Below are 26,545 nucleotides of genomic sequence, written 5' to 3' on the forward strand. Positions count from 1 at the left end.
CTGCCTTGATGCAAATACAAACAAGAAAAGTACAGAACATGACAGTTGACATTTATTACTCTATGACAGTGTTTCTATGTTGCAGATTTGTTGCATGCAGGCATTTTGATGATGGTTTTCCATCTATGTGTTTTCTACACTGCTGCAACAAGCACATTAAAATATCACCACTGCAGTGAATACAGTATAATATCTGTTCTGTTATATGAGGCATCGCCTTCTGGCTACTTGAATTGAATTTCTGATGTTCTGTGTTTAGAGTCCTCTGAAATAATTGCTGATTTTATATCATACAGTGTATTACACTATGATGGTTTGTTATCCAGGTCTGTGTTTTGTTGTATAAAATTATCCTATGGGTTGTAGACATCATGATGAGAGAACGAGTTTGAAACTGTAAAGCGTGTATTCATATAACCTTAATCATAATCAAGTAATACACTGAAGTTATTCCTAACCATAATACTCTTATAACATTTTAAATAACAAGTTTAACTAATACTATTAACATACTGAAGCTATTCTACCAGAATTCCCCCTACGTGCGCTCTGTATCCCTATGTCTCTTTTTGCTGCCCTGTGTCTCATTTTGTTGCACTGTGTCTCATGCTGCCTTAGGTTTCTTCAAAAGGCCTAGGCTAAGTCGGCCTTGAAGCTGCAAGATAACGCGTACACAGGGCGAGCTCTACTCATAACAACCAGTAGGAGAGTGCAGGGGGGCGAACGATATTTAACCCATGCACAATGTATGACCTGTGATCACTCTATACTGTACACCCCTGAACTTTCCATAAACTTAAGGTGAAAAGTTCGTTCGGGGTAGTGTTGTGTCAGCATTTTGGAGGGGTATAAGTAAGAGAGTTCTACCTTTGTTCGGGAGTGCGATCATGCGATCCACTCAGGCTTTGCGCTATGTAGTCATTAAAGGAATTTTTGCACGGAACTCTGCCGGACTTTTGAGCCTTCTTTTTGGGACAAGTTTTTGACTTCAGCACTTATAATGGTGTATTTTTGTTACGTTGTAGGCAAGATGTTTGGACTTAATTTCTGGCCCGAGTCTGAATATCTGCCACGACAGTTTCTACATTGCTGCCACAAGCACATCAAAATATCAGTTCAATAAATGATGTCGACATTTCTGCTGGGTCTCTCCTTTTTAGAACTTAGCTCATTTAGAGGGTCATTTGGTGGCCATTGTTGGAAGACAAGGAACACTGTATACACATTGCAACAGTGATATTTGGCTATATACGTTAAAATCAAATTAATTTAGTTTTCTTTTTTAATTATTTGCAAATTGGTTATGTATATGTAACACCTGTGCTGTGCACACTTGTACATAATTTCATACGAGTTACATTTAAAGATGTCATTTAAAGATACATTTAAAGATATTCATGAGACATGAATACTGCCATCTAGTGGTGATTATTGTGTAACTACAATTTCCTCTCACCTGTGAGGTTTCCAGTAGCAGAGCAGCAACACAGCACAGGTGCAGCTGGTTCTGCTGCTGTCTGATCTGAGGTCAGAAATGCTGGTGATTAAACAGCACTATAGAGACTGAGAGCACTGCAGTAAACACAAACTCCTGCACCACTGAACTCTGGTCATCATGCACATGAAATAAAGAATCATATTAATCTGATGCATTGGCAGTGTTAGTGTCTCTGTCTCTGTCCTTCATAACCAGATGGAAGGTCTAATCTACACCAGGGAGCTTTGGGCTTTGCTGAGTTTGAACACAATGAGAAGGAGGAATAAACAGAGTCAGAACTGTGTGATTTCCACAGACAGATAAAACAGCTCTAATGATACAACCCACATCATTACAATTGCATTAATGAATCCCTTATGGAAATATCAACAGGACTCAATAATGATACTACAACCCACATCAATACAGTTGCATTAATGAATCCCTTATGGAAATATCAACAGGACACAATAATGATACTACAACCCACATAAACAGATAAAACAGCTCTAATGATCTTATCTGGGGTCAGCAGATCTGATCTTGGGTTAGCAGTTTTTACCTGAGGTCCGTTCATATATTTGTAGTCCATCACATGTGGGTCTGTCAGTGTGAGCAGTGACCAGTGTCCATACTGCACTGTGTCCAGGTGAGCAGTGTCCATACTGCGCTGTGTCCAGGTGAGCAGTGTCCAGTGTCCATACTGCGCTGTGTCCAGGTGTCCAGTGTCCATACTGCACTGTGTCCAGGTGAGCAGTGTCCATACTGCGCTGTGTCCAGGTGAGCAGTGACCAGTGTCCATACTGCGCTGTGTCCAGGTGACCAGTGTCCATACTGTGCTGTGTCCAGGTGTCCAGGGCCCAGCAAAAATGTCAAAACTCTGCAGCTGACGTCTACAGACTCACACCTGGTTCATATACCAATATTATATGTGAATAAAATGTGTCTTACACTGTCAGATTGAATCAATATTGAAATGACTCTAATATTTATTGGTGTTGCGTAGTGTAGTGTAACGTGAAGAAAAGGAAAACTGTCTATATCGGTTAAATTTTTCGCTGAAAATAATGTTGGACATCATTTAAACTGATATAAAATAGTTTTCAAAGTGATACTGATGAATTCAATATATGATCAAGGAATTCCTCAGCACCCCAGGACTGGCGTCAAAGCACCCAGTTTGAGAAACCCTGACCTGGACACGATATAGCATGTACAGATGGCCCTTACAATGACCAACATGAGCTCAGAAGTAAAGATTGTAAAATTACATTGAAAATAGTCTAGACCTCAAAAGGGTTAAAAATTCCTAGAGAGGTGAAATATGTAAATCTCCACTATGAATACTGCCATCTAGTGGTGATTATTGTGTAACTGCATGCTCTCCTCTCACCTGTAGGTTTCCTGTAGCTGATTCTGTCTGTTCTGAACTTTGGAGAGCTTTCCTGCAGTCCTACTCTCAGTTTCATGTAATAATTTGTTATTTTTTTAGGTATGGTCAGGTGAATGTCCTAGGTATCCATGATTAATTTGTTTCTAATTGCTACTAACTGAGACTCATGAAAACACCACCCTGCTAATAACCCCAGATTATACACATACAGCATTATTATATTGATCGACATGTTTACATTTATTTTGTTTGTGCTTTTATATTTTACTTACATTACATTTGTCTTGTTTGTATCACATGACATATGATGCAATAAACACTGATTTGCAAGATATGTCTCTGTTTGTTTATTTTTCTACTATTTTGGGGAATGTTAATCTCGTCTGATTCCTTTGCTGGCCGGCCTTTCACTGAAACAGCAGACCTATGTGTTTCAGCATGCTGATTTAAAATTCATTTCAATATCAGTGATAACATTTGGGCCAGAGCTGCATACGTCTTGGTATGACGTTCCAGTTGTGTAGAAGAATTCTGGTGGAAAGAAACTCAAAAACTGAGGACTAAAGTCAACTTGGATCAAACAGCAAACCTCATTCAGATGAGTCCACTCCACACACATTCAGATGAGTCCACTCCACACACATTCAGATGAGTCCACTCCACACACATTCAGATGAGTCCACTCCCACACACATTCAGATGAGTCCACTCCACACACATTCAGATGAGTCCACTCCACACACATTCAGATGAGTCCACTCCACACACATTCAGATGAGTCCACTCCACACACATTCAGATGAGTCCACTCCACTCCACACACAGTCAGATGAGTCCACTCCACACACATTCAGATGAGTCCACTACACACACATTCAGATGAGTCCACTCCACTCCACACACATTCAGATGAGTCCACTCCACTCACATTCAGAAGAATCCACTCTATGCAACATCTGTAGTGATGTGAATCATGCCAGATGTTCCTGATTTACTCTGTACTGTCAAAATCATATTAAAGTAACATAATGTTGGGGTTGTTGATTTTATGATTTATTTATTTTAGGTTGATGGCATGTGTCTATATACAGACAGATAAACGCATCAGTGGAAAGGACATTCAGCATATTTTTCTTTTCTGTGGTTCTGAACCCCAACCACTAGCAGCCGATGATGAGATTTATGATTGATACTAATAATAATGATGAGTTTCTGTCTAACTTTATTTCCCAGAACTACAAGAGCACAGCGAAAAGGTGAGTGATTAGCTTCGATAATAACATCACAATAAAATAAAGAACTGAAAGTTCTAATACAAATCCACCCTGAAGCCAAATTAAAGCCACAACAGAAAAGAAATAAACAACAAAAAAACTCCACCTGAATCCAACACATAATTCCAGACTGGAGTAAAAGAGCGCAGCACAGCTGAGTAAGCAGTTGGGAATGCTGAGGTGTAGTTCACAGCAGTAGGGAATGCTGAGGTGTAGTTCACAGCAGTTGGGAATGCTGAGGTGTAGTTCACAGCAGTTGGGAATGCTGAGGTGTAGTTCACAGCAGTAGGGAATGCTGAGGTGTAGTTCACAGCAGTAGGGAATGCTGAGGTGTAGTTCACAGCAGTTGGGAATGCTGAGGTGTAGTTCACAGCAGTTGGCTGAGGGTCTGTATGAACACTCCATCACAAGAGTACTGTGTTGACAGCAGAGTTAAACATGCACAATATTCCTGTTCTCGCCCCAGCTAGAGTTCACTCATCCTGGGACTTTGAACCTGAGCTTGGGCAACATCAAGTTCAGATAGTGCTTAGATAGGCTACTGGTTCTGTGATGGAATGTTGAGACTGACCAACGAAGCAGTTTAAACTTTGCAGAAGAAATGTAAAAACACAGAGAGTATTCAGAGACTGACTACAATTTTCACTCTCATGAAAGTGAAAGTAAAGTCAACAAATCAGCCTTAAAAGGAGAGACTTAACGCACACCAGTGCTTTGGAAACCATTAAAAGGTCAGATATCTGAAGTCAAAGCAAAGTTTTCTTTTCTTTTACTGAAGGAGAGAATGGCTTCAAGTCTAGAGGAGGATCTTACCTGTCCTGTTTGCACGGATATCTTCAAGGATCCTGTTATTCTGTCGTGTAGTCACAATGTGTGTAAAGAATGTCTGCAGAAGTGCTGGGAGAGCAAAGAAACCAAAGAATGTCCAGTCTGCAGGAGGAGGTCATCAAAGGAGGGGACACCCCCAAATCTGGCATTAAAGAACCTGTGTGAGACCTTCTTACTAGAGAGGAGTCAGACACACGTGTCTTGCAGTCTACACAAAAGAAAACTTGAGTTCTTCTGTCAAGAGGATCAGCAGCTTGTGTGTCTTATGTGTCAAGACGAATTACACAAACATCACAAGTTCAGTCCCATTGACAAAGCAGCAGTTGATGTGAAGGTAAGTACACTATCGGGACTCCACATGTCCCTGTACAAATACAGTAGACATTCACATCCATTAGACTGTTTGCTTCTGAACTACCGGTACTGCTGTAGATGCCACTGCTTGGTTTAATTTCCTATTGTGGTGCGGTCTTTAGAGCTTCAATTATTGTTCTATATTTACACACCTATGAAGTAGTTCAAGTTTTTTGGCCGCATTATGCTTGACACATTGCAACAGATTAGCGATCTGGCAGACAATCAGTGCAGACAATCAGTGCAGTGTTCCTACCAGAACACCCATCTTCCTATGGCTGCTCTTTAACGGGACTTTAACTTCTGATGTCTGAACACTGTGTCATCCATTATCCTGTACTTATTTACTCTATCATTGTGTAATGTTTATGTAAAGCAACACACACATAGAGACACATACAAGCAAGGACACACACACACACACACACACACACACACACACACACACACAGACGAAGAGAGAGACATATAGGCAAGGACACACACACACACACACACATACAGGCACAGAGAGTTAGACTGTTTGTTTCTGAACTACTGCTGATACAGCTATGCTTTACTTAGATGATTCATTTATTTAATGTTGCCACCTGGAAGTATGCTCATATTACTGTCTCTCTCTGTCACACACTCTCTCTCTCTCTTGCTCTCTCTCTCACACACACATACACACATTTATTTATTTTTTAATGTGGATTAACAAGACGGATAAGTATTGTGACAAGATCCACATGTGTCTTAAAAAGAATGTAGCACGGCTCTATTCAGGTCAGTGGTCAGTGTAATCTGAAAGAGACACAGACACATTATAGTGCTATTCATTTCAGGAAGAACTCACAGTCAAACTGCAGGACAAGCTGAAGCGTTTTAAGAAGGCTAAAGACACCTGTCATGAATCAGCTCAGTATATTAAGGTGAGTGGATTACTATGATGATGCCAACCCATATCCACATGTGTCCGTGAAATGTAAGTAGAATAGGAATTAATTATTGGGTGTTTATGCCATGGTCTAGGTTGAAAAGGGTGTCATTTAAAAAGTGATATACTACACCTATAAAAAGACGTTCCATTCGAATTGCCTGATGACAGTTCTAAATCACTGCGCTGGCTCAAACACTAGTTGGTAACCAAGGCAACGGAGACTAAATACATTACAACTTATGACTTATCAACATTCCATAGCGTTGCGATAAACAGCTGAAAAAACGAACGATTTTAGCTCTAAAACTCATTTAGTATTAATAATTGATTTCATATTTATTTATTTCGTAAGTGACCATAGTATACATGGGATAATGCCCTTCGATGCGTCCATTATCAGAAATAAATTCGTCCATTTATTTCTGATAATGGACACCTCGTCGGGCATTATTCCTTACTTATGATTTGTATGATTTGATAAGTAATGGATTATGTATACTTCAGCTGAATTCAATGATTTTAGTTTAAAAAAGAAAATTATATTAAGAAATAACCTATGCCAGTATTAAATATATATTCACTTTTTACCTTTTAATTAATCCTAATGTTAGATTGTAAAGATTGTTATTATTTACTTCATATGTGTTCTTCCATTGGGTTGCTTTATTTACTGATGCTATTTCTTATGCATAATGATGAAGACCCTAATCTTACTCATGTTGACATGCACCTTAATGTTATCCAGACTCAGGCTAAATACACAGAGACACAGATCAAGAAGCAGTTTTTGGAGCTTCACCAGTTTCTACAAGATGAAGAGGCAGCCAGGATAGCTGCACTGAGGGAGGAAGAGGAGCAGAAGAGTCAGATGATGAAGGAGAAGATTGAGAAGATGAGCAGAGAGATCTCATCTCTTTCAGACTCAATCAGAGGCATGGAAAAGGAGATGGGAGCTGATGACATCACATTCCTGCAGGTAGGAACCATCCACTGTCTGTAAGGGTGTTAGATCTCAAACTCTTAAGTCCAGTGATAATTTAACAAAAGCACGTCTGGCTGTAAGGGTGTTGGATGTCTAACTCTAATTCCAGTGATAATTTAACAATAGCACATCTGGCTGTAAGGGTGTTAGATCTCTAACTCTAATACCAGTGATAATTTAACAATAGCACAACTGGCTGTTTTGTTGAGGTGACCTGCCCATGCCACCTACCCCATTGCATTATCCTGATGTGTGATGTGATCTTTGGTCTCATTCTGTCATGTTTGACTCACTGGGCTTTGATAAGTGTGCTGTTGATATGGTGTGAGATGATTCTAGAGAGGAGAGCAGGAACACAATAAGATGGGAGAAGAGTGAAACGTGTGCACACACAGACACACACACACACACACACACACACACACACACACACATATAAGGCACTACCGGGGAGCATCATTTAAGTATCAGGCCACTGTATCTTCCCCTGATGGGAGCCGTGTGAAGAAGGGGTGGAGGGACAAGGCCCAGAGTGGGTATATATACTCTTTTGATCCTGTGAGGGAAATTCGGTCTCTGCAATTATCCCAATAATAAGACCCCGTTTACACGAAGGGAAAACGCAGATATTCCCCTGCCGTTTGGCCTCTCGTTTACACCAAAACCCCGTTTTTATCACAGAAAACGATTATTTCTAAAATGTGCTGCCGTGTCAACAGGGATAAACGGCGTTTTAGCTTCTTAAACGTCACATTATGCGCCAGAAAATCCTTAACGTCATGTGAGCGCCTGATGTTTACAGTTTCTTTGGCTACTGATCAGGATTATCATGGATGCTGTTAAGGTGCTACTAATTTTTACTTTTGTGCAAACGCTTCTGGCCTGTTTGCATTTGCAACAACTGCTCTACATGGAGGAGCAGAGGCGAAGGATCGCACGGAGGTCAGCATTTTTCCTGCTCGTGTTAGTCGTTGGTGTCGATTCTGTGGATTTTGATTGACCAGCATGGCTTTATTCCTTTTCCTACACTGCCACCCATAGGTTTGGCATAGTTATTATGGCGCTCGACAGTGTATTTATGCGGGTTGATGTAAATGTGGCCTAAATGGGAAATCGGGAGAATCAGGAGAATTCATGTTAGTAATCAGAGGTGTTCGTGTCAAAGTAGAAAGTAGAAAGTAGAAAGTAGAAACAATACAGGTGATTTCACTAATGAGCTGATCCACCTGGCTTAAGAGTTGCGCTAATTAGAATCAGCTCATTAAGTGAATGGTTGGAACAAAAATGTGAGCCGGACTTTTACACCTCGAATATAACTCAAATAATCAGCAAGACGTGGTAAAATAGAAAAAAAGTTATCTCCACTTTTTTGCTATTTCATCTTGCAAAATTCAGTTGGTTCAACTTAAATATTTATTTATCTGTATCAGTTCAAGAATCCCAAAGTTCACTGGAAGAATCATCAAGTCTTTCCTTAAAGGAGAAGTTCTGTGAAATTGACGTAAAGTGAGTGTAAACTTTTGTCTCATAGCTCATCTCGGCTATGACGAGACATTGAGAACTTTGAAAAAGCACTGGTAGTTTATTTACAAGACGATTTATACAGACAGTTCCTTCAGGAAGTTTACCGTTCGCCGCCATCTTGAATTTAGTCACGATAAGTCGGGCGACGAGTATGAATGAACAGGTGTGATAAGGGATCAGATTCCAAAAATAATTCCATGGAAAGGCATGGATTCCAGTTGTTTCCATCTGTCAGTTTTTTAATGCAGATGTTGACAAGATTTGCCTGCTCTGCACCACTTATAGTCCGGTGGACAGCCCATAGAGCCCCATTGTGGACCCGGAAATGTTGAGTACACCAAAGTTTTATGATGGAAATATATAGTATGGGTTCCCAGCATGGTGAGCATGAGCTGCTTGGCCAAAATGGACAATGTTTTATGTTTTTAGGGGTTACTGGAGATGCTGAGTCCATATCTGACATTTTCAAGATTCAAAATCACTATTTAAACTTAGTTTGGTCACATTTTACTCTCATTAAGCTGATTTTGCTGAGTTTTTTGGTACAATTTAGACAGATTTTTGGAGGATAGGGCTGTAGCGATATACATTAGGGCTGTAACGATACACGAACCTAACAATTCGATTCGTATCACGATTTTTGACCCACGGTTTGATACAAACCTCGACATTTCAATAGCCTACCTTAGAATACCAGAGGATTACAATGTAATATATCTGTATTATTTTATATATTGATATAAAAAGAGAGAATACTGAATATCTGATATTTATGACAGCACACTTTATGCAGATTAGCCTATAGCTTAGGCCTACTATTTCTATTACAACTCTACCACATTCAGCTGTCTGGTTGAAGCCTGGAAATATTGTAAACAAAGTAGCATAGTTGGCTAGCTTATCCTAGTCTACTGATTGGACTGTTCCGTTTCCTCATGTGTGTTTAAGGTAATACTGTTCTCCTTGGGACAAGCCTTTTGGGAAAGTTGGTATTGAAATGATCATTCAGTTCTCCCAGAATCCCCAGCGCGAAACATCGTGGGAATCTCAAGCACAGTCCAGCACGCTGTCGTTGCACAGCTCCCCCAACAAGCCATTGCCATCCTCGGCGCGGGCGTTCCCACATTCAGTCCAGCAATTAGTCTCTGGCACTGCCACACAGCAGGTGGGGTGCACACACCGCAAGAGCCCTACTCACCCTGGGGAACCACAACCACCAGCGGCCCAATGCGGGGCGTGCTAGCAGTCACCTGGTCTGTCGCCTCTCGTCCCCAGCTCCCTTCAGAGAACGCCCTCAGGTCGCACTTTCGCAGTGTGCACCACTGCAACGTTCCTCCAACACCTGGCGGGGCCTAGCCTCCACTGCCACAGAATCCCCGGCGCTGAGCACCGTAACTGGCACTGCACCTCCAATGCTCCACTCCGTCGTCTCACCAGTCGGGGTAGCAGACTCCAGTTCCATCGCAGCCGGCAACGCTGCACACAGCTACAGCTACCGACGCTGGCGTCCCTCCTCTGCTGCCTTGTCGCAGAGCTGTCCTCCGCTGTTCCGGCCACTCCACATCGCCACGATCGCGCCAAGGCCTAGACCTTCTCTCTGGCTCGTGCCATCGGATTTCACACAACAAACTTTTCCCCCCTTATTTTTCTAAAGAGCACCGGCGAACAGGCCGACTCGAACAGGCTCCGCCAACCGTCCGTCCTCAAGGCACCACCTCCTTGCCGCTCCACCTCTGCTCTGCAGCCAGGGCCACTGCCAACACCAGCCTAAAGCTGTCCGGCGGGGGCAGGGGCTCAAGGTCTTCTCTCGGTGAAGTCAGCGCCCAGGCCAGCGTCACTACCTTATTTTCCAAGGCCGCTTCCTCAGACCGCTCTCCCAGTAGCGTGAAGTCCTTCTCCGCCGTGGCCACTGCATCAAAACCCTCTTCAGGCAAGCATTTCTCCCGTAGCTAGGTCCAGGCGACAGCTGGTCTCCGGCTTCTACTGAAGGCCTCTCTAAGCTTTTTAGTACCCCTTACAAGGGTTCTCTTCGGATCCTTTTGCTTGGGCCTCCACCTAGCGGTGAGCATGGACGGATTATGAACTTTCGGGCCCCTGGGCCCAGATGTATTAAGGGCCCCCCATCAATTGTCGCATATGTGGAAGGGGGGTTTAGAGGTCCTTCCTCAGAAATGTTTTAATTTGTTTGATGTGATTTCCTGTATTCTGGTGCATTTTGGGGATGGCCAATACTAAATTCAATCAGATTCATAGCCTACATCCTGATGTGTTGATATTGAGGCAATGATTTCATGCAAAGGCTTGGGCTTCAGGGCCCCCTGACCCCTTGGGCCCCTGGGCAGGGCCCGGTAGGCCCGTGCAGTAATTCATCCCTGGCGGTGAGGTCTCCCACTCCCGGCTCCTCCAGCACTGAAGACACTGTCTCATACAGAATGCAACTTGCTCCTCCATGGAAAACGTGCCCATCTACAGGTGCTGCTTTGGAAAGCAGCAGACCATCCTGATCCACCGGCTGTTGATATAACCGCATTTGGAGGGAGTTAGAAGACGGGTATGAAGAAAGGAGAGGAACTTGCCCACCTTGCTCGATTCAAGTCCTGTTGCTCCTCCTGATTTGTTAGATGTCATCAGCTGTAACTGCAAAGCTGGGTTAAACCTGTGTATACATGTATCTGGAAAGTGCAGCTGTGCAGCTGCAGGCCTGGCCTGTACTAATTATTGTTTCTGCAAAGGCAGTGATGTTACATGTGGCAATATAATTACACAGCAAAAACAGCAGAAGGACAGGGATGAAGAGTCTGGAGAAGATGGCGACAGGACAACGGATGAGGACAGGAGGAGTAGTAGAGACTAGTTCTTCCCTTTGTTACTCAATTGTGAGTCACAGCAGAGGGCCAGTGAATAGCTATTTCCAAAAGTATTGTAGAATTCAGAAATAACTTGAGGATCCAAATTATTCCTAAACATTGAACATTTTTATCCTCCAAAAATCTGTCTAAATCGCCCCCAAAAATTCAGCAAAATCAGCTTAATGAGAGTAAAAACGTGACCAAACCAAGTTTAAATAGTGATTTTGAATCTTGAAAATGTCAGATATGGACTCAGCATCTCCAGTAACCCCTAAAAACATACTAACATGGTCCATTTTGGCCAAGCAGCTCTTATAATATGATCAATATAGGTGATTATGCTCATTTATGCTAATTAGCTCAATTACACAAATTGCCAACATATGCAAATTAGCATCCGGCAGTTTCTGCATGCTGGGAACCCATACTATATATTTCCATCATAAAACGTTGGTGTACTCAACATCAGAAACCCACCATCAGCACCAAAGCATCTTTTGCTACCGGGGAAGAGTCATCATCATCCCCTCCATTCCCAATGTCGACAAAGCCAGTTCCAAGTAGCGAGTTCCGAGTAGCAAGTTCCATCCCAGGACATGTGCCTTGATAACTGCCTCGTCTAACCTAAGTGAGCAAATAACTTTTCTTCCCAAATGTTCTGCTTCCTTCACTTTGGCAGCAAGGGCTAGGAAGGGTGGCTCTGTAAATCTCGGTTCTGCTGGAATTTTGCTGTATCAGCACCTAATTTGTGATTGTGTGGAAGGGTTAGGTTAAAACAAATACATAAGCTTTTGATTAATACAACTGTAGAGTTAAAGCAAATAATTTCAAATTCTTGGTGTATTGTTTTCCTTTTTTGAGTTTTTGTAGATGAGACGCGCTTCACCAGCTCCAGCTCCACCATGACTCATTATGCAGATATGGGCTGAATCCCAAAGTGAGCCCTGAGGACTAAAGACTCACAGACTTAATTGATCTCAGGTGCTAAGTGAGTGGCCCTATTCTAAAGTCTGGACTCACAGACTCACAAACTTTGCTGCGTGTTCTTGTGAAATTCGTAAGGGCTATCCCAATGTCTCATTTCAAAGGGTGTGAGGGTTTGAGTACACACTTACTGAGCCCTTTCCGTGAGTCTGCGTCAGTGCAGACTTCACCAAAGGGAATTACCCATAAATATCAAAGCGGTGTGACATTTACCGCAGAGACCATAGGGAAATCCGAAAATTACAAAGGTAAACAACTGCACAACACACAACCAGCTTGTAAAACAAGAGTTTGGAAGAATGTGGAATAAGGCAGCCGGCTCCTGTGCCCAGGTTGTGTGAAAAGCAACAAACTTAAAATGAAAACTCACAAACCGGCAAGTGTCTGCAAAATCTTTGTTATGAAATGTCGCCAAGGTAACATGTGATCTTGTGAAGTGCTGTCCCAAACCCATTTATACCCATCTGAGCCCATGTGGCCTCACACACTCACTCACTTGGCACCTATCAATTAAGTTTGTGAGTCTTTAGTCCTTAGTCCTCAGGGCTCACTTTGGGATTCAGCACCATTGTCTCTGCTCTGTGTTTGGTGGCTTTACTGTTGAGGTCTGATAGGTTGGGGGTGAGGAGGCCAGTTATTTTGGATGCAGTGTGGGTGACACGTAGAGTATGAGGTGGAGGCAGTAGGATGTAGTTATCATATTGAAGCAGCAGGGGGAGCAGTAGAGGAGAATGGGTTGGATATGATCTGGTATAGCAGTAGCAGGTGACGGGGGGGCAACAGAAAGGGCTTTGAGTTTGAGACAGAAGAGAGTCTCTGCTGGCAGCATTTATGGATATCAGGGGTGTGTTGAACTAGGTGGTAGTGGTGTAGTTGTTAAGGAGCTGGGCTAGTGTGCAATAGCCTTCAAATTGTCGGTTTGATTCCTGGCTTCCACCGTTGTGCCCTTAAGCAAGGCGTCCATCTTTTCATTATGCCTGCTATGCACCAACTGGTCAGTCAGTAACAAAACAAAAATACTTATGTGTAAGATGTGTCCACTCTACAAAAAGACCTTATTGTACCAATAATGTTCAACCTACTCTCTTTTTTATTTTCCAGAACTACAAGAGCACAGTGGAAAGGTGAGTGATCTGCCTCCTGTCTCTCTCTTCTCTGTGGTTCTGAACCCAAACCCACAGCAGCACTGACTCCTGAATGTTATTCCAGAGCCCAGTGCACACTGCAGGATCCAGAGAGGGTTTCAGGAGCTCTGATCAATGTGGCAAAGCACCTGGGCAACCTGAAGTTCAGAGTCTGGGAGAAGATGCAGGAGACTGTTCAGTACAGTAAGTAGTCTACTGTTTAAAAATAAATAAACACACACAATCAATCTTAGGAGTACTTGGATAGACTGTGCTACCTAAACATATAGCACAGTAGTAGGTCTATTTGTCTAGGGGATATAGCAGATAAAATCCACATCTCAAACAAACAAACAGAGCAGAACCAACTTCCATTAATCAAACACATCCTACACACTGCCCCTGTGATACAGATGTGGAAATGGGACCTTGGGAGAAAAAATGGGAGAAAAAGTCCCTTTAAACAGGAAGACACCTTGAGCAGGAGACTGGGTGGGATTATGTGCTTGGGGCCGGCATTGTAGAGAGAGACGTGCCAGATGAGTTTGTTCATGTGTCTGGAGAAGCAGATAAGCATACGTGTACATGATGCACACAAACATTTTAAATTGACAGTGAAGAACTCAAATATAATAATAGGTTAAATCATCAAATCCTAACTACCAACTAATCTAAGGACTAAGTATTGTAAGGAGGACATAATGGCACAACTAACACAGACTCAGAATTCTCAGTAAATCACACTTAAGTTGGTACAACTTACAAAAACAATTAGCGGAAGTTTGTTCCCAGATTGCAACAGCCCCAGTCAACAAGTTCTTAAAGATATCACATATAGAAAGCCGAAGTCACACCCCTTCCGTTAGTCACCATGGGACTTATCTTTAAAAAAATTATGAACAGCAGTCAATGGTGAAAGAAATTGTTTTCTGGTCCCGATCGACTTGTGCCTTGAATTACCCATATGATGTTTGTCAATATTAAAGACAATTTTATCATGTAAAGACAATTGCAGTTTGTTTCGTAACTATTGAATTACAACATTGTGACAGATCTTAATTCCAACAACTACAAACCCATCAGTCGCACTAGTGACGTTAGCCCATTCACACAGCCACACCGGATTGTACAAGCATGCAGCAACAGGTCTTACTTGAGCTTCCCTTGCCGATGAAAATACCATGAGTCAGAGAATTAAAGGGGTGGTACAGGATTTTGGACATAGGACCTCATTTCCAAGTTAGCAAGTGTGATATTTATCAGTGGTTTTCAACACGTTTCATCCAGTCTTTCTAGTTGCAGAGTTCGCAGGTGCTAGGTTAGCACACTCCAATCCTAGGTAATATCAGTCCGCCGCTGCCGTTGCTTATATGTAGCCCCACATGGATAGCATGGAACCATCGTGTTTCGTTTTGATCTGTAGCCCCCCTGCTGGACTGGACCCTCCGAAAGGAGGGTAGGGCAGACACAGTTTTCTGTGAATATCTCGAGAACCGTAGGCTTTTTTTTGTATTTTGATCTTAAGGGGGCATGTCAACCCATTCCATAACCACTCATTTCATGTATAGCGCCACCTAGTTATAAACAAAAAGTAAAAATGAGGTGTTGTAATCACAGGTATCTGTGACCTAACATGGTCAAAACTGCACGAAATTGGAAGTGTAGGATCATTATGACACCCTCTCAATGCACGCCAAGTTTTGTGGAATTCCGTTCATGGGGGGCCATACAATAAATTAATTTATGTTACTATACACCAACTGGCCTGTAGGTGGCCAGAGACAGTTTTCTGTGAATATCTCGAGAACAGTAGGGCCTAGGAGGTCCACATTTTTTGTATGTTGGTCTTAAGGGGACATGTCAACCCATCCCATTACCACTTATGTAGGATCCCCGTGTAGGATCATTATGACACCCTCCGAATGCATGCCAAGTTTTGTGAACTTTCGTTCATGGGGGGCCTTACAATAAAATAATTTATGTGTACATTTAGTAGTGAACGTGGCTGCGCTAAAAGCCTCATAGTGGCTAAATCTAAGAAACCCTTTACTATAGTTTACATAGTTGCTAAATCTAAGAAGCCCTTTACTATTGGGGAAGAGTTCATTCTGCCTGCTGGTAAAGGCATGTGCAATGAAGTCCTTGAGGAGGCTGCAGCTAAAAAAATAGCTCAGGTACCGCTTTCTGCAAGCACTGTCCATAGGCGAATTGATGATATGTCAGAGGATATTGAGGCACAGTTGTTAGAGAGGGTGAATGGGTCACCGTGGTACGCTATCCAAGTTGGTTGGTTGCAGGTCACTGGCCAGAGTGTTTGAGTTGCGAGGGCCGCTGCAGAGATTTCTTACAGAAAAGAAGTCACCGTTAGCTGCATATTTTAGTGATGAGGGCTGGGTGTCAAAACTCGGTTACCTGTGTGACATATTCGGGTTGCTTAATGACCTCAACCTGTCACTGCAGGGGAGAATGACGACTGTCTTTAAACTGGCAGATAAAGTCGCTGCATTTAAAGCCAAGCTTGATTTGTGGGGACGACGAGTGGACCGGGTGTATTTGATATGTTCCAAACAGTAGTGGGGGTTTTGGGAGAGACTGAGGCAAAGGCCCTTTCTCTCGCAGCTGGTCTTGCCGATCACCTTGTTGTGCTTTCAAATGAGTTTGAGCGTTACTTCCCATCCTCCAAAGATCCACGGCAAACCAATGAGTGGGTCCGCAACCCATTTGTCAATATCCCGAATAGTCCTAACTTGTCAGCGCAGGAGGAAGAGCAGTTGATCGAAATTGCAAATGACGGTGGTCTTAAGAGTGTGTAGGCTATGAGGAAACCTCTCTGGCGGGTTTTTGGGTGAAAACCAAAGCAGAATATCCCGAGATAGCCGTAAAGCGCTGAAAACGTTGCTACCATTTCCCACCATTATCTGGCGCGAGGCGGGTTTTCGGCAATGACTGCAACTAAGACCAAATTGCGCAATCGACTGGACATTTCAAACACACTGAGGGTGTCACTCATACCTGTCAATACTCACGTTTTTCCCGGGTTTCTCCCGTATTTCAAGGTCATCTCCCAGCACCCTCCCGTTTTGTTATTTCTCCCGGAAAACTCCCGTAATTTGCATGGCCATCAAACTTAATTTTTGAATCATTGATCCATTCAGGTTGCCAGATTGTGTATGAAATACACCCTACACATACACGATCACTTCAATTTCAACCATTTTGTCATAGGCTAAAACCTGGCAACCCAAAACTCAAATAAGGAAGCGGGTGCCGACTGCGCAGCCTGAGTCTCGTCGTAAGCAAGCGGGCAATATGAAATTGTCTTATATGGCAAAAAATGCTACAGTATCAGTATTTGCCCAATTGATCTGCTGTTACATCAATACTGTGCGTCAAAACACTTTACTATTAATTAACCGCCAACAAAATGAAAGTTATGTGAAGCAAACACTATTGTGTTCAACACAATAGGCCTACATTTGACCAGTGATGGGCAGTAATGCGTTAGAAGTAATGCGTTACTGTAATCCAATTACTTTTTTCAAGTAACAAGTAAAGTAAGGGATTACAATTGCAAAAACAGTAATTAGATTACGTTTACTTTCTTGCAAGCAGCCTGCGTTACTGCGTTACTAAACCGTGATTTTGCCATAGACAGTAAAAGAATTTGGGATTTTGTGACTAACTCGAGACAATGATGTAGGCTATAGCTGTGCGACATAGATGTAAACAACAGACACACGTGTGCAAGACATGGCGTGCAGGAGAGAGCGCGAACATGGAGCATTTAATTCATTGCAGTTCAGACATTACGAAAAAAAAACATTAACGCTGTACACACGTGGGAAGAAAAATGTTGTCTACAGCGGAAAAACTCCACCTCAAATCTGAGCAAGCACCTAGATGTACCGCAGAGCAGTACAAAATATGACCGCCGCCCAGTCCAGCACATTTTTTCCACAAAAATAAATCACGCTGAAAGGCCTATATGATTCTAACTGTCTCACTAAATTGCATTATCCACACTCAATTCTCACTGGTACCTGCTAAACAACAAGTACCAAAACATGATTAGTTCATAGATTTCACATGTAAAATTCATTTTATACAACCCCACCTCCATCTTGCCTGTTCATAATTCTGAGAAATTCTTGAATTGTGTGCATGTGTGCACATGTTTATGTTATTTGTGTGTGTGTGTGTGTGTGTGTGTTTGTGTGTGTGCGTGCTTGTGTGTGTGTCTGCGTATGTGCCTGTGCATGCATGCGTACATATGTGTCATACGTATGTATGATTACTGTGAATGTATGTGTGTGGGTGTGTGTATCTGTTTGTGCACATGTGTGGCGCTATACATGAAATAAGTGGTAATGGGATGGGTTGACATGCCCCCTTAAGACCAACATACATAAAAAAAGGTGGACCTCCTAGGCCCTAAAGTTCTCGAGATATTCACAGAAAACTGTCTCCAGCCACCTACAGGCCAGTTGGTGTATAGTAAAATAAATTAATTTATTGTGTGGCCCCCCATGAACGTAAATTCCACAAAACTTGGCGTGCATACAGAGAGTGTCATAATGATTCTACACTTCCAATTTCGTGCAGTTTTGACTGTTAGGTCACAGATACCTGCGATTACAACACCTCATTTTTACTTTTTTGTGTTTAACTAGGTGGCTTATACATGAAATGAGTGGTTATGGAATGGGTTGACATGGCCCCTTGAGATCAACATACAAAAAAAAATGGTCCTCCTAAACCCTACGGTTTTCGAGATATTCACAGAAAACTGTCTGCCCTACCCTCCTTTCGGGGGGTCCAGTCCAGCAGGGGGCTACAGATCAAAACAAAAAACGATGGTTCCATAATATCCATGTGGGGTTACATGGCCACCAAGTTTTGTGTACCCCGGTCTTTCAGTGTCCCGGGTACAGCTATAAATTTGGGCATGCGAAAAAAAAAAAAAAAAAAAATCTGACTAAACCTATGACAGCCGGCAGCTCTATTAGCACTCTATGTTTTTTTTTGAAAATACATATAACATAAGCATCTAACAGAAAAAAGACTATACAGCTACATGATTAACTTAAGTTTTATATGTTGCAATGATGGGGTCCTTGGAGAATTTTCCACTCCATGAGGGGCCCCCGGCCCACAAAGGTTTGAGAACCCTTTAGGCTACTTTAAAAAAACTGCAGTTATTTTTTTGCAAGGAGATATGTACAGCAAGCATCAAAAGCAAATAGCCCAGACCCTTTATTGGGAAAAACACTATATTTGGTAACTTCCATAGACATCCAAAAATGGGCTGGGATGATTGTATTTGGAGCACTAAGGTGTCAGATGGTACTATAAAAAAATGGTTACATTTTGGCGCTCAGAGTTCAGGTAGGAGGGCCCCTTAGCAGGATTTTGCTTAGGGCCCCATGGAGGTCTGAACCGGCACTGGATAGAGGTAGAGGGAGAGGTAGCCCAGCATGGTGATATTATAGCCAGTACATCAACACAGCAACACTAAATATGTATCTCAAAGGTGAGGGCAGGTGTTCTTTTTCCCAATTAGCCTCACACACACACACACACACACACACACACACAGGGGCGCAGCTACCCATTTTTGAGGGGTATGCAGCAACAATATTACGCCTAAAAAAAAAAAAAAAAACACAAACCACTAAAGCAAAACAAAAGGCCAATAATTTACACTATTACTGTGCATTAGTGTCTATTGAATATGTTTTTAAAGAAATGCTGCCAATTTGATGTTTAACTTGATGTTATACTTGATAAGTATTGATAAATGGTGCATTGCCACTTTAAGAGAGTCTAAACGGTTCTCATAACGTCCTTTTGCCAGCTATTGATGATGATGATGAATAAGGCTGATAGGCACTCTAGCCTTGTTTGTTTGCACCACATTGACAACACAATATTAAGTTATTACAAGGAGCCTTCATTGTTAGGATATGGAAACACGTAATGAGTTGTTGCTAGCATGACATTTCTGTTTGCAGTTGGCCATTAAAAGTGCAGTATGAGCATGGTAGCCACCTAGCTATCTGAATGGAATAGGCTATGTTTCAATCAGCATTATGCTTAACAAACGCTAGTTAGTCTGTTAACATTCATATTTGCAAGCCTCCAAGTACAGACGTCATCACTTTAAATCCTACCTGTTGCCTTTCACCATCCACTTATTTAACTGAGCTGCCTTGCTACAGCGCGCTTGGCATGTTCATTTTGTGAAGATGTTATGTTACAGATCTGGCTGCCCAGAAAGTATATGATTTAAGAATTCCTGAAATGTGAATTGTGATCTGTGAACTGAGTTTTATTTTCTGTAACTGAAAGAGTTTAATTCTAAGAAAAGGGGGGATGTCATGTCCATGTGTAACACACCCCATCAGAATGTTCAGGGGTATTATGAGTAGAGCGGATAAGGTGGAGTTCATTAAATTCGTGCTCAGTAAGCAACAGACGTGTCTATCTGTGGTCCATATTATTTAGATTAAATTCGGCAATATCTCCTTAATTCATCAGTAAAGTTGAGATATAACAGTACTATATACACCATGGTACGAATAGCATCCACTTCTAACTATACATTGATGCAAACAGAATACCTTATTCAGAGTGTCTAAATCAGCAGCACAAAACCTGTTGCCATTGACAGCGGTAATTATATGTTTACAGCGAATTACATGTAAATATTTTACCGTAGAACGTTGATAAATCCCAATCAGGTCAATGGAGCATTCTACTAGCATTGTGTATATCAATCAGTTTTGGTTGATTAAGGATTTAATTTTCGCCAGAAGCAATCAAAGGGACTTAATTATGCTATGGAGGAGTAAAACTTTGACCATGGTTATCCGTCAGGGTTTTTTGAGGAAATAAACTCCATAAATAACCATTAAAGGAAATGAAATGGAAAACAAGCATGGAACAATGTTTTCACAATGGAAAAATGGTTCCATGCTATCCTTATGGGGCTACATGCCCACCAAGTTTCGTGCACCCCGGTCTTTCAGTGTCCCGGGAATCCTTGACGGAAAATTGCTCATACAAAAAGAAAACTATATGACCGCCGCTTTTCTGCGCGGCGGTCATAATAACAAAAAGTTGAAATCTGATAGACAGATAATGAATGATCAACACACAAGAGCAGGGGGAGTGGTACAAATAAACATATCAGTAAGTTATGTAAAAGACAAACAGTGGAACAAACAAAATAGAAAATAACATAGATCAAATAAGCACTTATACTAAGTTAAAAGCCAGGAAGTAAAAGTAAGTTTTAAGATGTGATTTAAAAACAGGCAAAGACGGAGCCAGTCTTATATGTAGTGGGAGCTCCTTCCATAGTTTAGGGCCAGTTACTGCAAAAGCCCGATCGTCACTGCTCTTTAACCTTGATGGTGGGACTACAAGGCGGCCTTGGTCAGCAGACTGACCTTGATGGAGCAAGTGGTTTTAAAAGTTCTGACAGATACAGTGCCTATAAAAAGTCTTTAACCCCATGCTAAAGTTGACTAAAAAGGGGAATAAAAAAAAAAATTTGGAAAAGGATCTTAATCTTACCTTTAAGGACACCATTTTTTTTGTGAATGAATAATGTATCATAAATAAATAAATGTTCTTCATTAAATACAGGGTGCATACCTCTATGTTAAACCTATGTTGAATTTCCATAGAGGCAGGCAGATTTTTATTTTTAAAGGCCAGTTATTTACATCCTGATAAATTTCCCTTGGCCTTTGGAATTAAAATAACCCCAGATCATCACATACCCTTTACCATATGTGACCCAGCGAAACCAGTCGTTTTGGTAAAATTTACAAAATTAAGTTAATGTGCTCACATGAACGGCCATTGGCTAAGCTTTCAAACGATATGTATATTGAGGGTATTGCAAAAAGTATCGCTAAGACAACCGCATCCAAAATTGGCATGGTTCTCCTGTCGCGATACGCCAAAAGGGGAGAAAATCACCTTTTAAGTAAATTGTAACGTGCGATAGTGTGAGGACACAGCTATTATCAGCCTTATGGTAGCGTGACTTTGAAGCAGATGACTTACTATGTCAAGTTTTATCAACCGAGTGAGTGTCTTCAGAGCCCATTTACGGAGAGCCGGATCACTCCCTATTAACTCCATTGTAACTGCAATCTGCTGCAGTTCCGCTAGGGGCGATCACGAATAAGTGCAAAAACAATGGGGGTCTATGGAGCTAGACGGCTAAATGTGTCTCTTTCACCTGGTTGTCGTTGAAAAATCGAAGATTGGATTGTGGTTTCTGCAAGATCAATGGTCATTATAGGTCAAAAGTTGAATGAACGAGTACTTACGTCCTTTCGATTTCTTACAGGTTGGGTCGTTGTTGCCCACAACACACTAGCTTTCTGCTAATGAATGACGTCATTGACGCATTTGAAAGGCTTTTTAGAACAAATAAGTGACTCAAAAAATGTAATACTCAGCGGTTTGTATTTTCTCTGCCCCCTCTTTTGCATGCAACATTTAAATTTCTGGGCAAAAAATGATATCACGAGAAAAGTGGATTTGAGGGGTACAGCTCCATAGACCTCCATTCATTCTGCACTTATTCGTGAGCGCCCTCATGTGGAACCAGAACAGGAACTGCAACCAGTTCAGAAACCGGAAGTTTCCCCAGAGTGGCGGTTCTCCCTAACCTGACCCTAGCCAGATGAATTTCGCTCCGCCTAGCTCCACTCATCCATCTGGAACCGATCCATTGAAGTGTTGCTTCAGAAGGCTGGGCCTATCAAAAAATGCTTGCATATGATTGAATAAGCCACTTGTCTGTCATCTATTGACGTGCTACTTCAACCACTCACATCGAAGCCAACCCGTGACGCTAATAACAGTCTCACAGTCGCTTCTACGCTATGTCACATCTATGAAACTCCCGCCCTGCGTCCTGATTGGCTGTACCATAAAATCGGTTGCAAAAATCACTCTCAATGGAAGAGGTCCCAGATGGATGTGAGTGAAGCTAGGCAGAGCTAAGCGGAACGAAATTCATCTGGCTAGGGTCAGGTTAGGTTCTCCCCTTATTAGACATAGACCTCTCCAGAATAAGTCCCGCCTCCTAACTTCCGTATCCATCCAACCTTCGGTCGTCAAATGTCTATGGGAAATAACATGGCGTTTTGAAAGATCGTACCTGTCAAACTCTGTAGGTGACAAAGTAGAAAAAGCTGCTGGGCGATTGGCCTACACACTTCTGCCATCTAGTTTCCACTGGATTTTTGATTTTCGGTGCCGTTTAAGTAGTATAGTCTATAGTATATTTAAACGGCACCTAATAATCCAAAAATCCAGTGGAAACTAGATGGCAGAAGTGTGTAGGCCAATCTGCCCCCACCTTTTTTCAACTTTGCTACCTACAGATGTTTTACCGGTATGATATTTCGAAACGCCATGTTATTTCCCATAGACAATCGACGCTTGGAAGTTGGATGGATACGGAAGTTACGGAGGCGGGACTTATTCTGGAGAGGTCTATTCTCTGGTGTCATTTTCTGCCCCATAGTTAATACCTGGGACAGTCATAAGGTGTCACTATAGAATATAATTAATGTGTTTCGGGGGAAGTAAGGGGAGAAGAAGTTTTATGTACACAGATTGTGTAGGCTAGCTAGGCTACAGGCCCACTTTTAAAATGTGCTACTGCTTCGACAATGGACTTTTCCTAGTCTGTAAAATGACGCCAGGATATTTCTAAAACTTTGTGCTTTTGACCGTTCGTGCCCTGAAAGGCAAGTCTTTCACATTGATATTCGGTTACATCTGCCAAGATGAAAGAAGAAAGAAATTTGAAATTTGTTCACAATATGAAAGTGTAGACTGTATACTGTTGAATTATGCAAAAACCTGAAATTCGACATTTTAACCTGTACGTTTGTTTATCGTGGATATCCTCAAAATAGCACTGTGCGCAAGACGACTGGTTTTGCCTTGCACATATCTCACGATTGGCATGGGGTATTTTCCATAAGATCATCTCTCAATGCATATCAAACCAGCTATTAGGCTAACTGAAATAAAACCATCCCAATCTCTAGGAATGTTGGTACTGTTACTACTTCTCCTGCCATTACACTTGGTAACACCACTATTAATAATGACCATCATTCACATCCTCATCACACATCACTCAGTGTTCAGCTCATGTGTGTGTTCTTTCTCTCTGCAGCTCCTGTGACTCTGGATCCTAACACTGCACACCCACGACTCATCCTGTCTGAGAATCTGACCAGTATGACACGCGGTGATGAGAGGCAGCAGCTTCCTGATAACCCAGAGAGATTTGATAAGTATCTCAGTGTTCTGGGCTCTGAGGGCTTTAACTCAGGGACTCACTGCTGGGACGTGGAGGTTGGGGACAGTACCTGGTGGTGGGTGGGTTTGATGACAGAGTCCCTCCAGAGGAAGGGACAATATGGCAATGTGAGTGGAAAGTGGACTCTGTTTAATAATAATGGTAAATATATAACATGGTCTCTACCACAGCCCTCCACTCTCCTCACAGTGGAGAAGAAACCCCAGAGGATCAGAGTGCAGCTGGACTGGGACAGAGGAGAGCTGTCATTCTCTGACCCTGATAATAACACTCACATACACACTCTCACACACACTTTCACTGAGAGAGTGTTTCCATACTTTAATACTGGTGAATTTCCTCTGAGTATTGTAGCAGTGAAGGCCTCTATGTCAGTAGAGCAGCCCAGTTAGAGCAGAAACTGTCTCTGTCTGAACAAGAGCCCACATGCAGCATCTGAAACCCCTATGTTGGAATGTTTTGACTTAGGAAAGATAACCCCTGTGTCACTGAACTAGGGGTGACCCTCAGGATGAGGGGTGGTAAACATTTCTTATCTCTGTAAGAAAAACATGGTTAGGTGATCACTGGTGGGTGACAACTTGTGATTTCCGTGGGTGTGTGTTAAAGCAGCACCAAAGAACTTTTCCTCTGTCGCATGCACGCTTTGTTTATCCAACGGCTTTGTAAATAACAATGTCCATACACAAGGTAGAATTTGTTGCATGATTTTATGAAAGTAGGCTATGATGTATTGCGACATCATGCAAGTCAAATTTGTAGTTTCTTATGTCTCATTCCATCGAACTACAGATCCGCTACCCGATCTGGCAAACTTACATAGTGCGGTTATAGCCGATAGAGGGCCGCGAAACGAATGCAGAAGTGCCGTTCACCCTGTTACGAGTTGATGAACCGCAGAAAAGATTTTGGAAACATTTTTTTAAGGTGCAAAAAACTCTTTGGTGTTGCTTTAAGGGTATAAGAGTTGGCTTCACCCACAGATGTGTGGGCTTGTTACTTTGACATTTCACGTGGGTAACATGCTGCCGGCGTCGTGAATAAAGCTGCAGTCTCACACCATTTGTCTTGGATTAATTTTGACCACACTGCCACAAGCACATCAAAATATCAGTTCAGTAAACTATGTGGACATTTCTGCTTTTTAGAAGTTAGCTCAATTAGAGGGTTAATTTGGTGGCCATTTTTGGAAGACAATGAACACTGTATACACATTGCAACAGTGACATTTGGCTATATACATTAAAATAAAATTTTATTTTAATTTTAATTATTTGCAAATTGGTAATGTATATGTAACACCTGTGCTGTGCACACTTGTAAATAATTTCATATGAGTTACATTTAATTAAAGATGTCACTGAGAGATGAAAGCCTCTGCCATCTAGTGGTGATTATTGTGTAACTACACTCTCCTCTCTCACCTGTGAGGTTCCCAGTAGCAGAGCAGCAACACAGCACAGGTCCAGCTAATTCTGCTGCTGTCTGATCTGAGGTCAGAAATGCTGGAGATTAAACAGCACTATAGAGACTGAGAGCACTGCAGTAAACACAAACTCCTGCACTACTGAACTCTTGATCATCATGCACATGAAATAAAGAATCATATTAATCTGATGCATTGGCAGTGTTAGTGTCTCTGTCTCTGTCCTTCATAACCAGATGGCAGGTCTAATCTACACCAGGGAGCTTTGGGCTTTGCTGAGTTTGAACACGATGAGAAGGAGGAATAAACAGAGTCAGAACTGTGTGATTTCCACAGACAGATAAAACAGCTCTAATGATACTACCATGGGCGTAGATTTAGGGTGGGACGCTAAGGACTAGTCCTAATCAATATTTTAAGATGACAAAATTGTCCCCACCAATATTTTAGCGAACTCATTTGTGCTGCTGATTCCGACAGCCAGCACAACATTCTTCTTCTTCTTCTTCTTCTATTAGGTTTTACGGCAGCTGGCATCTACATTGTTGCATTGCTGCCTCCTGCTGGACTAATGCTCTACAAAATGAAATTCTCCCATACAGCCCAGTATCAGATAAAAACTTAAAGAAGTGGCGCTTTCCCTTTACACTTGTGCCCACATCAAGCACACTTTTTAGTGACACTTCCTTCAGCCCACACCGCTTTAGGCACCTGAACAAGTCTTGCCTATGTGATTCATATTTCCTGCAAAATAGCAATACGTGTTCAACAGTCTCCCTCTGCTGGCAAGAAACAGTCCGTCCTGATGCTTTCCTAAAATACACAGTGTGCTATTCAGACATGTATGGCCTATTCTCAGTCTTGTAATGATAACATCCTCCTTACGCTTACCACTAGCACAGGCTGTAACTGAGTCAGAAACACTACTATAATGACATAATGACATCACATACAATAATGGAATAGAGAATGATGTCTGCCCTTTGTGTCTTGATCCCAAAGATGTTGCCATTTAATAAGAGAATTCTGCCATTCGATACTCTTT

General features: G+C 42.0%; 2 protein-coding genes across 3 annotated transcripts in view; both read left to right on the forward strand.

Annotated features, from left to right (window-relative positions):
* Nucleotides 1-921, forward strand: part of LOC125291588 (zinc-binding protein A33-like) — a 10,048-nt gene extending 9,127 nt beyond the window's left edge. Inside the window, exon 4 of the mRNA XM_048238412.1 lies at nucleotides 1-921. This exon is cut by the window's left edge and continues 1,213 nt beyond it. The gene's annotated coding sequence lies outside the window, so the exon portion shown is untranslated.
* A 3,814-nt stretch (nucleotides 922-4,735) lies between these two features.
* On the forward strand, nucleotides 4,736-24,812 carry LOC125292344 (zinc-binding protein A33-like). Of its 2 annotated transcripts, XM_048239573.1 has the most exons (6): nucleotides 4,736-5,306; nucleotides 6,154-6,240; nucleotides 6,994-7,224; nucleotides 13,689-13,711; nucleotides 13,797-13,915; nucleotides 23,928-24,812. In XM_048239573.1, the coding sequence occupies exons 1-6, from the start codon at nucleotides 4,929-4,931 to the stop codon at nucleotides 24,464-24,466; spliced, it is 1,377 nt and encodes a 458-aa protein (XP_048095530.1). In that variant the 5' UTR covers nucleotides 4,736-4,928; the 3' UTR covers nucleotides 24,467-24,812. The 2 variants fall into 2 exon arrangements, with proteins under 2 accessions (XP_048095530.1, XP_048095532.1); XM_048239575.1 differs by lacking the exon at nucleotides 6,154-6,240.
* The last annotated feature ends 1,733 nt before the right edge of the window (nucleotides 24,813-26,545 follow it).

The sequence above is a fragment of the Alosa alosa genome, chromosome 3, assembly GCF_017589495.1.
Source record: "Alosa alosa isolate M-15738 ecotype Scorff River chromosome 3, AALO_Geno_1.1, whole genome shotgun sequence".
Classification (NCBI taxonomy): Eukaryota; Metazoa; Chordata; class Actinopteri; order Clupeiformes; family Clupeidae; genus Alosa; species Alosa alosa.

What these genes read in the sequence shown, in the direction of transcription:
- LOC125292344 (XM_048239573.1), top strand. Translation starts at nt 4,929, where the DNA reads ATGGCTTCAAGTCTAGAGGAGGATCTTACCTGTCCTGTTTGCACGGAT. An exon ending in AAGCAGCAGTTGATGTGAAG is followed by an intron (nt 5,307 to 6,153) that starts GTAAGTACACTA and finishes TATTCATTTCAG; the next exon opens with GAAGAACTCACAGTCAAACT. An exon ending in GCAGGAGACTGTTCAGTACA is followed by an intron (nt 13,916 to 23,927) that starts GTAAGTAGTCTA and finishes TTCTCTCTGCAG; the next exon opens with CTCCTGTGACTCTGGATCCT.